Source organism: Phoxinus phoxinus, assembly GCF_949152265.1.
Source record: "Phoxinus phoxinus genome assembly, chromosome: 14".
NCBI lineage: Eukaryota > Metazoa > Chordata > Actinopteri > Cypriniformes > Leuciscidae > Phoxinus > Phoxinus phoxinus.
In genome coordinates, this window is record NC_136889.1 from 17175024 (window position 1) to 17190797 (window position 15774).

General features: G+C 37.3%; 3 protein-coding genes across 5 annotated transcripts in view; all 3 read right to left on the reverse strand.

The window, feature by feature from the left end:
- zcchc24 (zinc finger, CCHC domain containing 24) overlaps nt 1-2288 on the reverse strand; it is a 48694-nt gene extending 46406 nt beyond the window's left edge. Inside the window, exon 1 of the mRNA XM_079636074.1 lies at nt 1789-2288. Coding sequence (XP_079492200.1) covers nt 1789-2025 — 237 coding nt within the window. The 5' untranslated portion in view covers nt 2026-2288. The remainder of the gene's footprint in view (nt 1-1788) is intronic.
- Nucleotides 2289-3291: 1003 nt separating this feature from the next.
- LOC307011016 (piggyBac transposable element-derived protein 4) lies at nt 3292-9694 on the reverse strand. 2 transcript variants are annotated; one of them, XM_079636251.1, is made up of 4 exons: nt 9507-9694; nt 8711-9233; nt 5549-6502; nt 3292-4424 (listed from the first exon to the last, which is right to left on the reverse strand). In XM_079636251.1, the coding sequence occupies exons 2-4, from the start codon at nt 9126-9128 to the stop codon at nt 3637-3639; spliced, it is 2160 nt and encodes a 719-aa protein (XP_079492377.1). In that variant the 5' UTR covers nt 9129-9233; nt 9507-9694; the 3' UTR covers nt 3292-3636. The 2 variants fall into 2 exon arrangements, with proteins under 2 accessions (XP_079492377.1, XP_079492378.1); XM_079636252.1 differs by lacking the exons at nt 8711-9233; nt 9507-9694 and adding an exon at nt 6834-7151 and having other exon boundaries at nt 3303-4424.
- A 532-nt stretch (nt 9695-10226) lies between these two features.
- Nucleotides 10227-15553, reverse strand: LOC307010045 (peroxisomal N(1)-acetyl-spermine/spermidine oxidase-like). 2 transcript variants are annotated; one of them, XM_079634407.1, is made up of 7 exons: nt 15004-15553; nt 13214-13706; nt 12879-13078; nt 11565-11820; nt 11372-11484; nt 11072-11226; nt 10227-10942 (listed from the first exon to the last, which is right to left on the reverse strand). In XM_079634407.1, exons 1-7 carry the CDS (start codon nt 15161-15163, stop codon nt 10796-10798), a joined length of 1524 nt encoding a protein of 507 aa, XP_079490533.1. In that variant the 5' UTR covers nt 15164-15553; the 3' UTR covers nt 10227-10795. The 2 variants fall into 2 exon arrangements, with proteins under 2 accessions (XP_079490533.1, XP_079490534.1); XM_079634408.1 differs by having other exon boundaries at nt 10489-10942; nt 15309-15435.
- Between the last annotated feature and the right edge of the window lie 221 nt (nt 15554-15774).

The window sequence follows — 15774 nt, forward strand, 5'->3', positions numbered from 1 at the left end:
AAATAAGCATCCAGCTGTTATTTTGTCTGAGTTGTGACCAACAGAGAGTAAACATCTACAAGAAATTCTGAAAAGGCAAATGAAATGTATGGAGTTATGTTTTAAATATCAACAACCAATTTTAAACATCATGGAAATACAATAATTACGATGGTCCGCAGATACGTCTGAATACATTCATAGAATTATTATCGATTTTATACAATAATGAAACCGCAATACTGATTGTAGCTGTCAGAAAGGAATTTGGCTGTGTCTCTCCTGAGGGATATGGCCCTCACTCACACACATTTACACCAGTGGAGGACATCTTTCCTCACCCCTTCACACAGCTGGAGAGGCAGTCAGGGGGTCATTCCTAGCCTGTACTACTGCCATTCACACACACACACACACACACACACACACACACACACAATACTAACACTTTCTCAGAAAAGTTATGCAAACAAAAATAATGCAAAAAATCTAGTTCCAACCTTCTTCCTTAGTTTAAAATATTTTAATAGACATATTTTCGGCTTCACATGGAAAAAGGAACTCTGATAAAAACTGACATTTGTGTAATTAAGGGGATTTTGAAAGCATTCTATGCCCTCCACAAGTGAGAAAAAGAAAAGAGAGGATAAAAGAGGGGGAAGGGAGAGAAAGAGAAAGAACTGTTTTTATTAACTCTGATTACAAATGAAAGTTTTGCCCTTCCTCAAACTTTCCACTAAACATCAACACTTTCCCTTGTTTCCCTCAGCCACAACACTGTCATTACATCATTAAAAAGAAAATGCGTTTACATGTTCAAGCTTCTGGAAGTAATTTTCTTATTTAGAAAAATAAGCTGAAGAGTACAAAAAGATTCAACAGACTTGACATAAATTAGGCTATATCTGATCTAAAAACACACCCATATTCCTGACTTATATATTACCTATAAAAAAATACCAAACGTAGCCTACATTAATCTCAGACAGTCTTGAAATATATTTTTAATTATAAATGTAAGCACTTCCTAGTTCATAATTTTCATTAAAATGTTCTTCTCATAATCTGGCACTTTTGTTAGTCATTCAGAGAGGATCACTGATTGTATTAACAATTTCATTTACGTTATTAAATATATAATAAATATCGAGTGTTGTCTTCTGCAACTATAGAAACATCACAAACGAGCAACATCTTTCATATTCATGACCTCAATTATGGCAGCCCACATTTGTAGGCCTATAGAGATCAGTAAGGGTTAATTGGAAAATTAAACGAAGACTTCTCATTTTTTTTTAGAGTCTACTTGTTCAAATTAAGCAACAAATGAAATGCAAGTAGTCTTATGATCAAACTAAGATACTTGCATGGATGGCTGCCACATTTGGCTGTCCACGTGCTGTTACAAAACAATAAGTGTGCAAAGCTGCAAACTGGCACGGTTTTAGTGTGCTTTCAAATATTCAAGGACTACGCTTTTCGCATAGTATTGCTAAATAAATAATTACATCTATTATAACCTAATTATAGCCAACATATTTTATAGTTACAAGTTTCCCATGACAAAAACTATGATATCTAGATTTTTTTTATCCCATGATAAAAAAAAATATGTAAATCACCCTAAGCATCAGTAGGCCTATATTGTAGCCTACAAATGTAACCAAGTACCAAGACTTGTCGCGCGCTACAGGCTATTAGACATGCATCAACTGCGCTTTACATAATAAATCCTATTCCAGTCAACCGTTATTTCCATGAACTTATTTCCTAAATAAATGAAATGTAGGAGGACATAAAACAAGTTACCTCATTTCTCTGCAGCTGAAAGAAGTTGTTGAGATAGTTGGAGTTGAGAGAGGAGCTCAGGTCATTGGCAGGAGTTTTGCTGTAGTTCAGGTCCGGATGGGAAGAGTTGGGCTCGGGTCGGAAGGCATCGAAAGCACTCGTCTGATGCGTGTCTTGTAAAGAAAGGTAAACCCAGTTAAGAAGCTGTGCAGGCTGGTACACTGAGGTACTGGTGTCTATAGCAGACAACAAGCTCATGTTGTTACTATAACTTTTACTCTTCCACTGTTGCTTTTGGAAAAGGCAAACTTGTTCAGAGTCTACAGTGAATGCGGCGTCCGGTTTTCCACACCCCAAAAAATCAGCGCTCTCTCTTCTTCCAGCTCAGACCCTATTCCTTCGCTGGGATCCGTGTCCCAGGTTTATATTTACACAAAAGTCATCGCTCTGACATGTCAGAATAAAAAGTTTTAGTCCGCTGTCCACGGCCCGTTATCTCGCTTTATTTGCACTGTACCAGCAAGGAACTCATTGAATATTCATATGGCGTCTGCGCGCGTCATTGTCTTAAACAGCCAATCAACACCCGGTGTTTAACATATGGGTTAGTATATAGGGACAACCTGTTGATTACTGGCTACTCGCTAATTTGAACAGAATATTCATTTTGATCACTTAACGTATTTAAAAATGCAACTTCTTACAAAAAATTGCTTAGTTCGTGTTTTTATATAGCCTAAAATTGTTTTGAACGAGAGGATTTGTAAATATATACAATTCATACAGTTTTGGCAAAGCACTATTTCATAAGCATTTAAATAGGGTCGTTTAATGATGTGTTTAACTCATATACTTAATATTAGGGGAAATAAAACCACTAAAACGCTTTAGAAAATCCCCCTCCACAAAACAATTAATTTTGACACCGGTTCACATGGAACAGGTTAGTGGTATATGTGAAACTAAACACCTAAAGGAAGCCAATAGGCTGTAAGCAAATGGTTTTGTTTATTTAACAACAGGGGTGAGATTCTTAAGTGATGATGACCCACAAACAGACCCCAGAGAAAATGTGACTTAAAAACACCTGGGAAAAAAAAGATAAATCAAATATTAGTTTAACAATGAACATTTGTTTTGAATGTAATCAACCATTTTGAAGCACATACTTATTATATAATTAATATAATAAGAAAGAAAGAAATCCAGAACATAAAGGTTGTATTTTGCTGGACTAGAGGGGTTTCAAAATAATCTAAAAGACTCACACAACAAGCTGATTATTTCAACATTTGATTAACTCACCTGAAGTATCTCTTGGTTACAATGGCTAACTGATTTTTGCTCCACCTTGTGGCGTTGTTAATATACTCGACTTGTCCTTTTGCAGACACTTTAGAGCACTTCATTCACCTAGCTGATCTAAAATGAACAGCTATTAGCCCATTACCCCCCCCCCCCCCCCATCCCACCATACCCCCATAGCATGCATAGCATTCGTCAAACAAAAGTTTAGTTTTGTTTAGTTAATGTTTAGTAAATAATGCAATATGTTCAATCAAGTTTAATCCATAAAACTGTTAAATATCAATTAATTCAACATTGTATATAAAAATACGAATGTCAAATTTACATTGTGCAATTAAAGATAATCAATTAAAGATTCATTCATTTAAAGCCGCAGTCCGTTATTTTTGGAGCTCGCTTATTATATTACGGACTGCAGCTATAACTCAAATAGATAAAGAACCCATATTTACAGTAGGATAAACATTGAATCTTTTAAACAATATTACTTCAAAAATATTTTAGAAATGTAACTTTTCATAAATACACTCATTATCAATACAGATAGACATATTGAAACTGCTAACGCATGCACTGGTAGCAAATCACTACCATGTGACTGTGATCTCTGCAGACAGGTTTACTGCATTCACAACAGTAGCTGCTCACTTTCCTGTCTCTTTTAGATCGACAGTAATAACATCTCTTTCTTCTTCTGTTCTGACAGCTCTGTTGTTGGATTTCAGAAGTGACAGCTGACAGTGATGTGGGTACCCCACACCTCCCCATGGCCTCAAGGATGCTCTTGGATAATCCATGGGTTTCTTTTCTGCGCCTATGAATCTGAGGCGCTACAAGCTCTTTCACCAGCTCTTTTATGAACATCCGCTGGGTGTTATGACCACCTCCCATGAAGCTAGGGTGCTGAGCATTGAAAATGGAGAAGGAGTTTACAATGGCAATATTCAACATGTTATACCACAGCAGCATGGGCCATCTCTTCGTACGGCGCTTGCAGGCGTAATTGTTGGCCATTTGCTGAACATTGTTGACTCCTCCTTTGGTGCGGTTGTAATACTGAAAGACCTCTGGCTTGTTTTTAGCACCTGTTTCATTCAGTGCTTCGCTGGTATGCAACGTACTTAAAATAATCTCTGCCTTTTTTTTTTTTGGTACATAGCTCACCATGGACACATTGCCACAAAAACCAAACTCAGAAGTATGTAGCTCTCGTAACTTGGATGGCTTCATAATCGGTGGCACGTGTGGATTCTTATGGTGAAGGGTCCCAACCATGGTCAAGTTTTTCTCGAAAAGATTCTCTGCCAGAGGGATACTGGTGAAGTAGCTGTCCATTATAATGTTGAGACCTATCATGAGAAACAAACATAAAAAAGCAACATGGTAACATAAAAACAATGATAGTCTGGCACAATGTTTGAGGCTCAGGGCTGTTATAAGGCTGCTGGTTTGATCCCGACAACAAGTAAACTAGAATGAACTATGTGCTTTTGAGAAAGGCAGTTAATCCAACGTGTTTCAAAGGGTAAATTTAGAGATAGTGGCTTCGGATCAAACCGCCTGCTAAATGGCTACTTCCTGTATCACTGCTTCCCCCACTGCTGAATCTTAAGTGCATATACAGTATATCATATTTAGAAAAACTAAATTTTCTAAACATACACTGTTCGTTCGTTGGCCAGAGGAGAATTGGTTTCTCCCAAGTTTTTTTTTTTTCCTCTCCATTCTGTCACCTGATGGAGTTTTGGTTCCTAGCCACGATCGCCTTTGGCTTTTGGCTTGCTTAGTTGGGGACATTTATATATTGAACAATATTATTGATTTTCCTGTCTTGACACCATTATATGAGAACTGAACTGAGCTGGATGATGACATCACGGTTTTCTCCAGAGCGACTATATTATATAAATTAACTAAATTAATAACTTTTTTGCAACAAAAATGAACCATCACTGAACTTACTTAACTTTCCTCTAGAAACAAACTTTGTTGCATTATTTTCCTGTTATCACTGTAAAGCTGCTTTGAAACAATCTGTATTGTAAAAAGCGCTATATGAATAAAGGTGACTTGACTTGACAATTATTTTTACATTTTAAAATGTAATTTATCCATGTCACGGCAAATCAGAATGTTTAGCAGCCATTTCTGCAGTCTTCAGTGTCACATGATCCTTCAGGAATCATTCTAACATGCTGATTTACCGCTCAAGAAACATTTCTTTGTTTTCAGCTGTGCTGCTTGATATTTTAGTGAAAACGGTATTTAGATCAGATAAAAGAACAGCATTTATTGAAAATATACTTTTTTTTGCAATATTAAGAATGTAATTTCTGTCACTTTGGATAAATGTAATACACCCTTCCTGAATAAAATGTATCAATTAAAAAAACATTTACTGAACCTTATACTGGAAACAGGAAACACATTATTGCTTACAAATCACAAAAAGTTGTGGAGAAAAAAACAATACCTTTTTGCTGAAGTCCACTGGACAACCTCAGAACTGTGTTCTCTGCAAGGTTCTCTTCAGTCTCTTCTCCTGGCTGCCTGCCTGTGTCGATGACAGCGTCAATGGCGTAGGGAACCTCGGCATCGCACATCCAAAATATTTTTATGCCATACTTGGCGGGGAGTCTTGGCAAGTGTTGCAGAAACTTGCATCTTCCCCTGAATGGCACGAGCTGCTCACCCACACTGACACAATCCCTGGGGATGAACCTTTTCCTACTGTTGATCAGGAACATGTCCCACACATTTCGGAAGGCTGCCATGTGGTCTGATGTCTCTCTTTGCACTCTGGTTTCCTTATCATCAAATTGCAGGCATCCGTGAAGGTCTTCATATCTTCCAACAGACATGGTAGCTCTATAAAGTGGGTTCTGTAACGGATCCAGAAACAGTTCCCGTACTGGGACATCACCGTTTCTCTCCAAACCGATGAGAAGGCTTAGACCAATAAAGGAATTTAGCTCTTCTTTAGTGACCTTTTGCCACACTTTGCCTTTTGTTGACGCTGATCTCTGTCCACCCAAGTTGGTGCATTGCAGGATTTCATCAATGATGTTTTCACTTATGAAAAGTTCCCAGGCATCTTTAGGTGTCACCAGTGAAGACCCTAGTGCGGGCCCTTGACAGCTCTGTGAGAAGGTCCTAGTGTCACTTTGAGGAGGATATTTGCTCCAATAAGAGTCTCCTTTGCTCCATCGACTCAAGCGATCGTCACTCTCCTCATCACAGGATTCCTCAGATGAGAACTCAAAGTCTGTGAGGACAGTTTTCTGACCCTCTGCCACATCTGGGGCACTGCTGCTTTCTGGGCCATCACTATCAGAGACCTCCGACTCTAAATCAGGGGCAGCAATGGATTCATATTCTTCTGTTAATGAAGCTGTAACCTCAGCATTTTGGTGCACCATGGACAAAACTGTAAAAATATAAACACAAGAAACACAAAGAGTTATATTGGCATCATTCAATTTACAAGCAAATTCAATGTATCAATGGTAATTATTGATGTAAATTAAGCTTTTAGCACAAACAGTATATAACTTACATGATTCCACCTTAAACACACACACACAACTTTCTTTCCTCTTGCACAGTATAAACCGATCAGATCCAATACACTATACATATTACTAAAATTGTTTTCAGAAGATGCAACTTTTAATATAAAAAGACATAACCTTTTTGTAGTCAACATTTAGATATGAACAGTTCTTTTGTCACTGTCTGCATATTGGGCCTTTGCTTACTTAACAAATCTTAAAAGTGACATCAGGAGAGGTCCTAATGTGCAGCATTGGCCTCCCTCTGGTGGAGAAATGTTAAAATAATAGTTCACTCCAACATAAAGATTATTTCATCTACTCAAATTCACGTAATTTCAAACCAGTATGATTTTCTTTCTTTTGCAGAACACGACATGAGACGATTTGAAGAATATTTCAACCGCTTTTCTTCATACAATGAAAGTCGGCGGGGTCCAGAATTGGGGGGGTCTTCTTTTGGTTTCACAGAAGTCATACAGGTTTGAAATAAAATTATGTCCCGTAAAAGAAAAAAAAGAAAAAAAGAAAGAAAGAAAGAATATATATATATCCACACACACTACTGTTCAAAAGTTTGAGGTCTGTAAACAAATTATTTGTTAAATGAATACTTTTATTCAGTAAGTATGCATTAAATTGATCAAACGTGACAGTCGGGTAAATTATGTTACAAAATATTTCAGTTTTAAATAAATGTTATGTTCTTTTGAACTTTCTATTCATTAAAGAATCCTGAAAACAAAGACACCGTTTGCCCATAAATTTTAAGCAGAACAAGAATTGAACATTGATTTAATAATAATAATAATTAGAATGATTTCTGAAGAACCATGTGACACTGAAGACGTGATTATATATTTTAAAATTGGAAAACAGTTTTTTTATGTATTATTATATCACAAAATCAGTTTTTACTATTTTTGATCAAATAAATACAGCCTTATTGAGAATAAGAAATGCATAGAAAAGCGTAAAAAAAAATGTTTTACGGACCTCAAAATCTTGAGTGTACAATAGAAAAACAGAACATCCGAAATTACATTTATTTCCAAACCATTACCATTCTATCAATACTTCATACAATGAAGGTTTGTTTTACAGTGTTGATACGTTATATCATTGACAAATAAGGAGTTACTTCTATTCTGATTTGCCACATTTGATTCTTTTGAACTAGCTGAAACATTTCTTCAAACACAAATTGTCTGAAAGATAGTTGAGACTTAGGTCTGTGATCCCCTAATTTTTACTGCAAGCTTGCAACAGAAAGGTCACAGAAACCTGCTTTTAACACATTAAAGATATGTAATAAGCAAGAGTAAGGTCTACTATAAATCACTGGACAACTTTATTAGCTGGATTCTTCAATAGTGGAACAAACTCATCGATTCAATCCACATAAATAAAAGAACATAAAAAAACCCTGCTCAAATCCAATAAATTTTCAAGCACATTTTACACAGGGAAATCATCTTCCTTTGAGGAAGGAATAAAAATGTAGACCCATTTGTTGTTAACATATGCCGACACACATTATGGATACTAGTCAAGATGGTCTTTCATATGCAACCTGTAACTGTACCCATATTTGTATGCTTTATCACACACAGAGCACTGGAAAGGTTTCTCCTTTGAGTGGGTCCGTTTATGTTTGTTAAGTATGTAAATGCGTTTAAAACCTTTCCCACACTCTGAGCACATATAAGGTCTCTCTCCAGTGTGATCTCTCTGGTGCACTCTTAAGTCATAGATGTCAAAAAACCTCTTCTCACACTGGTCACATGGAAAAGGCCTATCACCAGCATGTCTACGCAAGTGTATTTTCAAATAAGAGGGCTTGGCAAACTTCATTTCGCACTGATCACAAGTGTACGGCTTCTGTCGCCTGTGAATTTTCACGTGATCCGTGAGAAGATCTGACCGCTGGAATTCTTTCCCACAGGTTTCACAAATAAATTGGTCTTCGTTGTGCTGTTTAATGGATGTTCTGGCTTTACCTGATTTCTCTGGATGTTGTGTGGCATTTCCCTGCATTATTAAACATTTGATTCCTTCACTTGACACATCATTCATTTTCTTACTCTGCTTAGTCGGACATCTTATTGTATGGCTTGATGCATTAGTTGCTTTTCTTTTTCCTTGCTTGGCTGTATGTTTTTTTCTTTTGCTTGATGAACCAGTTCTTCTGTTTGGTTTATCTGGCGAAGTGTGTGAGTTTGTTGCGATTTCAAGCTCTTCATCCATCTCAACTGGAGGCATTAGGCCATCTGGTAAGACTGGCAGGCCATGGTCCAAAATCTCCTCCTTGACATGTCCAGGAGAACGAGGAAATGTTTCTAGTTCATTCACATCAAGCGGTGAGGAGTCATATTGATCAGGTTCCACTTTAACTTCTATTTCTGACTGACTGAAGTCTGTTTGCAATCCATTTTCACTTTTTAAGCATCCACTTATGAAGTGCTGTGAGATTGCTTCTGCAGATGGCAAACTTTGCTCCATTTCAACAAAGTCTTATACTCTTGATGAACAGATTTAAAGCTCTCATTCAGCTGAAGTAATTGTTCTTGAGACTGGACATGAATCCCTCCGATGGCTGAACCAGAACTATAACAAAAATAAAAAGGCAGATATTAAGTGCTCTGTCGAACGATGAACTTGCCGTTTTTGTTTTGTTTGTTATTTAATGAAGACTACTCGAATGACAATGAATCTTAACATCACCAAGCAATTTCATACTTTTCTAAACTAAAATAACCAGAAAATGGACCCATGGTAAATAAACATTTTGTGACATCACCGCAAAAACAGACATTTAGTTGTGTTTTGTTTAGGTAACAAATAAAAAGAAATGTTGCAGGCGTATGGCAGTCCACTCACCAGTTATTGACATTCAGTAAAGTTTACTTTTATTGTTGTCTTGTTGAAAGATAAGCCATATTTACATCGCTGAATCTTCTTCTTCGGTGGCTTTAGTAACGAGTTGAGAGGCAACTACATATGTGCATACCGCCACCTATAGCGCGGGTCTGAGAAGAACATTACATAAATTCTAGGTAAACAAGAACGGATTCCCACATTCAAGGCCAGTTTTAAAATAATATTTTGTTTTTGTTTTACAGGCTCCTGGTATGAAATTTAACTTTAACGAGAGAAAAAAAACTGGTTACTGTGAAATCAGCACATCCCAAAGCATGTAGTTCACTCTGGATTCTCCCCTGTTCGTGCACAATGGCAAATAATGAGTTCCACAGCTACTGCTGATTTTTATTTGATTCTACTTTGCCTTACAGTGGTTTGTATTTCATGGAAATACAGATATGTGTATATGATATTTGTAATGTCCAAGTATTTTAACTAAATAGTAGGGCTACTAGTTAAGGTTCCTTCCTTTATCTAGGCCCGTCTCAAGAAGGTTTTTGACTGTGATTGGAGACACTTACTACATATAATTGCTTAAATTAATTAATTACATGGATACCTATGCTGTCTATTTTCATATGATCAGTGATAATCATGATTTCAGGGACAGACTTCTACCATGGTCCAGGCAACTGTACTGTAATTATTAGATTTTCTAACCTATACTGGCTGTATTTTAATGTTTCAATACAGTACAGTAAACTACAAATGGCTTGATGAAATCAGAATAAAATCAAACATTTTACAAAACATTTGAGATTGTTTTGAAAAATATAAACCCTGCAATAATCCAGATATGATCTGAACAATCTTGATGTTCGTACATTAGTATAAACATGACCATAGCACCATTTATATGGGAAATTTAACCAGTTAAGCCTAGTTTGTTTTTAACCTCTGTATTTTTAAACTATAAAACACAAAACAAACACACGCTTTGTGAAAGTATTAGAAAAAAATTTTAATATAAAAAAATATTTTCAGATCACAAAAAACAATTAACATTTGTGCAAAGTAAAGGAATTCAGAGAGACATTATTTGTAATTTTGACACAAACAAATCATTTTGTTGAATGAGCTGACTGAATCTTAACATGTGTCATGCAGTGCATTCATGATGATTTAAATAATTCAGTTAAATATTACATTCAGATTTTCCTTCTATTCCCCTTTTAAGGCACATAATCCCTGTTTTAATGAAAATGACTTGTGTCAATCCTTCCAGCTATTCAGAACTCAAGGAGTTTTCACAGTTTGGATGAGAATGACCCAGAGGCAGGAGTGTAGTGAGATACAAGACGTTCTGCTTCTCTCCAGCCACTTAGCAGCGCTCCATGCACTGTAGAGAAGAAAGATCTGTGTGTGGCTTCTCCTGCAAATAACACCTGCAAAGGCTGCAAAAACAAAGTGTCATTCATGTTATAAGATATTATGAATTAAGTAATTAAAGCAAATTTAACAGTAAAAGAAAACAATCTGCCAACAGCATATAAGTATAGCTGCGTAGCTAAACATTGACAAACCTTGGAATTTGAGCCTTTCAGCGGCAAGGGTTCAGCAAGGTTATCTATGTCATATTCTGAGCAACCTTTGGCCACATAGGTGTAAGATCCACAGGAATAGGGATCATGGAACCACTGAGATCTTAAAAGCTTCCTTGGTGTAATAGTTGGATTTCCTGAAAAGTGTTATAAAAGACTTAACCAGTTGGTTTTTGTATTTATTTACAAGTATTACATTTTAGTTTTAATTCAACATTTTACATGTGGTCTCAGACTTTTGGACTCCATCAAACGATATCCTATTAACCCTTTTTTGTTTACCAGTAAATAAGCGAAGGAGCTGTGTGAGACTGTGCAGCACTTCAAATTCAGAAAGAGTTTCCATGTACTCAGATTCCCGCCCTGCAATCCATCCACAGAGCACGTGTCCATATCTGCACAACGCAACATCAGAAAATCATATTCATAATGGTTTAAATGGCAGTATAGAGGCAAATTCCCAGATAATGTTTACCTCTCTGTGGGCTTCAGCACAGTGAACCCAATCAACTTTCTAATCCAGGACATCTTTACATCTGAAACAACATCAGTAAGATGGGTCTCGTCCTCCCATACGAGATAGATCACCTCACAGTCTTCATCCCAGAAAGGCTGCTCAAACTCAAGAAAGATCTTGTCGTTGGTCCCAAAGCCCATTCTCTGGATGGAATGCAATTTGTGCAGTGGAAGAGAAGGGCTTAAAAGAGTGTTCTGGTGCTTCTTCAGGTATCCTGTAATGGAACAGCACATCAGATGTGTTATAGGCCTTGCAGAAAGTTATAAGAATTTATAAACATTATGAAAATGATTTACATTTTTATTCATAATAAAATGAAAATCATATAATATAAAGAATAAAAATGTATAATAAATAGACAATTATTTATATTAAAACAATTTTTTCAAGTGACAATGAAAATAAGAGAACCAATAATCTGACTTTGTAAATCACACAAACATAAGGGCAGTACTTGTATTTGTTATCAGTGGATTACTTCCCAAAGCAGCTTAGATTAAAACGAATAGATTATGCTATTTTAGTAGAATACAAATGAGAGTTAGATGCAAATTGTTAAAGGGTTAGTTCACCAAAAAATCCCATAATTTACTCACCCTCAAGCCATCCTAGGTATAGGCTATATGACACAAAATATCCTGGCTCTTCCTAGCTTTAAAAGGGAGTGAATGGTAACTTAAGATTTGGAAGCCCAAAAAAGCACATCCATCCATCATAAAATTAATCCATACAGCTCCGAGGGGTTAATAAAGGCCTTCTGAAGTGAAGCGATACATTTTTGTAAGAAAACCATCCATATTTATAGCTTAATAAACTATAATCACTGGCTTCCGGTAACAGCCGTACGCAAGTCGAGTTCCGGCGGAAGAGAGAACTCTGACCCGACGCATGACGTAGGATGCGTAAGATTAGGTGAGAGTAGGTTCAAACAAATAGGGTTGGGCAACAAACTCAAGCTCCTCCGACATTTCTCTTAAAAAATTCTCATTTTAGACTGACAGGTGACAGGTGCTTTGCTCCATCCTCTGTGCTTCTGCGTTCGTCAATACGTCAGGTCAGAGGTCACTCTTCCGCCAGAACTAGACTCGCGTACTGCCGTTACCGGAAGCCATTACCGGAGCCAGGATGTTTTTTAAATATAATTTCAATTGTGTTTGGCTGAAAGAAGAAAGTCATATACACCTAGGATGGCTTGAGGGTGAGTATTTTTGGGTGAACTAAACCTTTAACTATGCCAACAAGTCATGATGAAGCTGAATGTACAATACGTACCCAGTGGGATGGTGACAATGACATGGTCTGCTGCAAATGTCTCTCCATTAACACATTCAATCATAATGGGGAACAGCATTCCTTTAGTGTCTGGTCCATTCTTGGTGTAGTTCCAGTGAATGCACTTCACTGGCTTGTTGTACAAAACTATGTCATTAGGAAGTTCCTTCATCATGTGATCAATTAAACCTTCGTAACCTCTAGGGGGGAAAAGAGTGCATGAACACATTTAGAAAACTTTAAACGATTTAAGAAAAATAATTGTTTCAATTAGATAATTGAGACACTTGATAAAAAAAATGTACAAGAAAGGTTCTGAGACTCTGATCACTCACTCTGGGAAAGTGCAGTCCAGTCCTGGAAGAGTCTTATACATGCCAAAGGCTCCCAAGCCAACATCATCCATTGTGTGTGTTCCACTGACACAGCACTCCAGCTTGAGCAGTGTGTTTATCATGGCCATTCTTATCGCAGTGTTACCCTGGTCCTCCTTCCACTCTTCCGGGGCCAGCCGTTCAGCCTCTGCTTTGACAAACTCCCCAACACTCGGCAGAGGTTCTCCACCACTGTCATGGAACTGCTGGCTCCTTTCCAGTAAGTTCATGAAAAACTCCACCACTGGCCCCGTCGTCTCAGGCCCTAGTTTCCGACCGGAACTAGTAAAATAGTTGGGAACAAACAATGGATGACCACCAATGTCAATGGCCTGGTTTTCTTCAGACATTGATTCTTTGTCAAGGAGCTGGTAGTCACATGCCAAACGAAACACTGGGTTTTCCTTTGATGGGCCATGGATCCAGTTGGCGCCAATCTCTACAACGTTATCACCTTGAACAAAATAAATAAATGTGATCAAAATAAATGTGATCTGCATAATGGAGATTTTTCTTAGGGAACATTCTAGTCTTGGCAACTAAAAATCTACTGAATTGAACACACCTCTTGTGCCTCAATAGTGAAACATTTTGTCACATTATATAGAAAAAGTTGTCACAATGAAACCTGCCTGTCTTTTCAGCATAATGTAAACATTACAACAATTATAATATAAAACAACACATGAAACAAGCAAAAACATTGAAGGTAAAGTTTTTGTGGCTATGAAATATTGCAGTTATTAAATTGTGTCAATTTGTAACATTTACAACATGTGTAACAACTTGCCCCAAACTGACATTTAGAGAAGAAAAAACCAAAAAACATTTGTTTTCAGAACACAATTCAACCTTTCATTTAAAATGTACTTTATTATATAATTGACCCTTGCCTGAGTGTATTTAATTCCAGTGTGGTTTTATTGGGTTTACTTATTAACGGCTATGTGAAAAACTATAGATTTAAGGTCAACGTGCCCTATTTGCATATTTAGAACAGTGGTTCTGAACATTTGTTTGTGCCAACGCCCCCTATCATAATACAGGTCGGAATTAATACATTACAAAAATGTGATTACAGAATATATTTAAATGATCCATCAAATTGTAATTTTCTCCTTACAGTCTTGCGAGTTAACAATAATGCCTTACCAGTAAGTTACTTGGTGAACAAAGAAAACATTTTGGCATAGAGCATTAGTTAATGCCAAAAAAATGTAAGTTTTATACCTTATAAATATAATTTAGTTTAATTAATTTTAAAAATGTGTCGCCGGAGTGAATGGGAACATGATTTAGTGAAAATATATAAGTGGTTCTTAAGTCAATACTGTTTTTAATGGCTTGTCAACTTTCCATTCCTCCGCTGCGTGATTCTACAGAAGGTTCTAATAACCACCAGCGGATTGTTGTCAGCGCGAAACACATTTTTGAGCACGTGAACTGATTCTTGTTAGCGCTGGATTTTAGTCAGTGCTTGAACGCTGGTCTGACTGAAAAAAAAATAATAGAGTCGTTGCAAAAGAAACGATACATAGCTAACATGTCGCATTAAACTGACAGATTTTAGAATGTTGTAGGCAATTAGTTTGCAAGTAATTAAATGTTTAATCTTGTTTTGCCTGGATCTTTGGTGTAAATTTGTGAACGCCCCCCATGAACACCTGAACGCACCCCTTTCAAAAATCTCGCTTCCAATGCCCCAAAAAATAATTTCTCAAATGTGAAAGCATAGCTACTACTGTACATACCCAGTCTTCCCGTTCGTATTCTCCCACCGCTTCTTGCAGTTGCTTCTATGATGTGAACATTATGAAAACCGTGTTTTAATAGTTTCTGAGCAGCACCAATTCCCGAGATGCCGCATCCAATTATAAATATTTGAGAATCACGAGCTGAATGTAGTGCCATTGAATCTGTTTGTGCACGCCGATTCCTTCGTGGATGCAGGCAGGGCTTAAAGTGAACTAACGGTTCGACGACTACAAGGAAGTGCGTGTTGTGTTGCGCTCGCTCAGCGCCCCTCCCCCACTCACGTGAACCGTACTTGACTCACGTGAACCGTACTTGACCCACGGCGGCTGCGTTTACACTTGGCATTAACATGCGACCAGTATCCGGATGTTGTCCACATAACTTATACATTGAAAAGACAAGTGTAAACGCATTTCTGATCGGAATGTTATCCGACACGATCAGCGTGTCCAGGTTCGGAGGTAGTCGAGGACGCAAGGTGATCGTATTTCAGTGTAATGTAAACGCAATCCAGGCAGCCATCATTGGTTGACGTCATAGATCCCCGCCCAGTCTCCCCACGTGGCTGTCAGAAAATAATGTCCAGAGGCAGTTTAGACAAGTTAAACTGATTTGAACCTTATAAACGTCGATATTTAAAACAGTTTAGACATACATGATACTGTGTGTGTAATTTTTCATTTTAATTGTGCAACATTATCTGAACGAGGCGATCACAGCGATCAGTCATCATGAGATCAGAGCGTGCGCTGCTTTGCCAGAGGAAT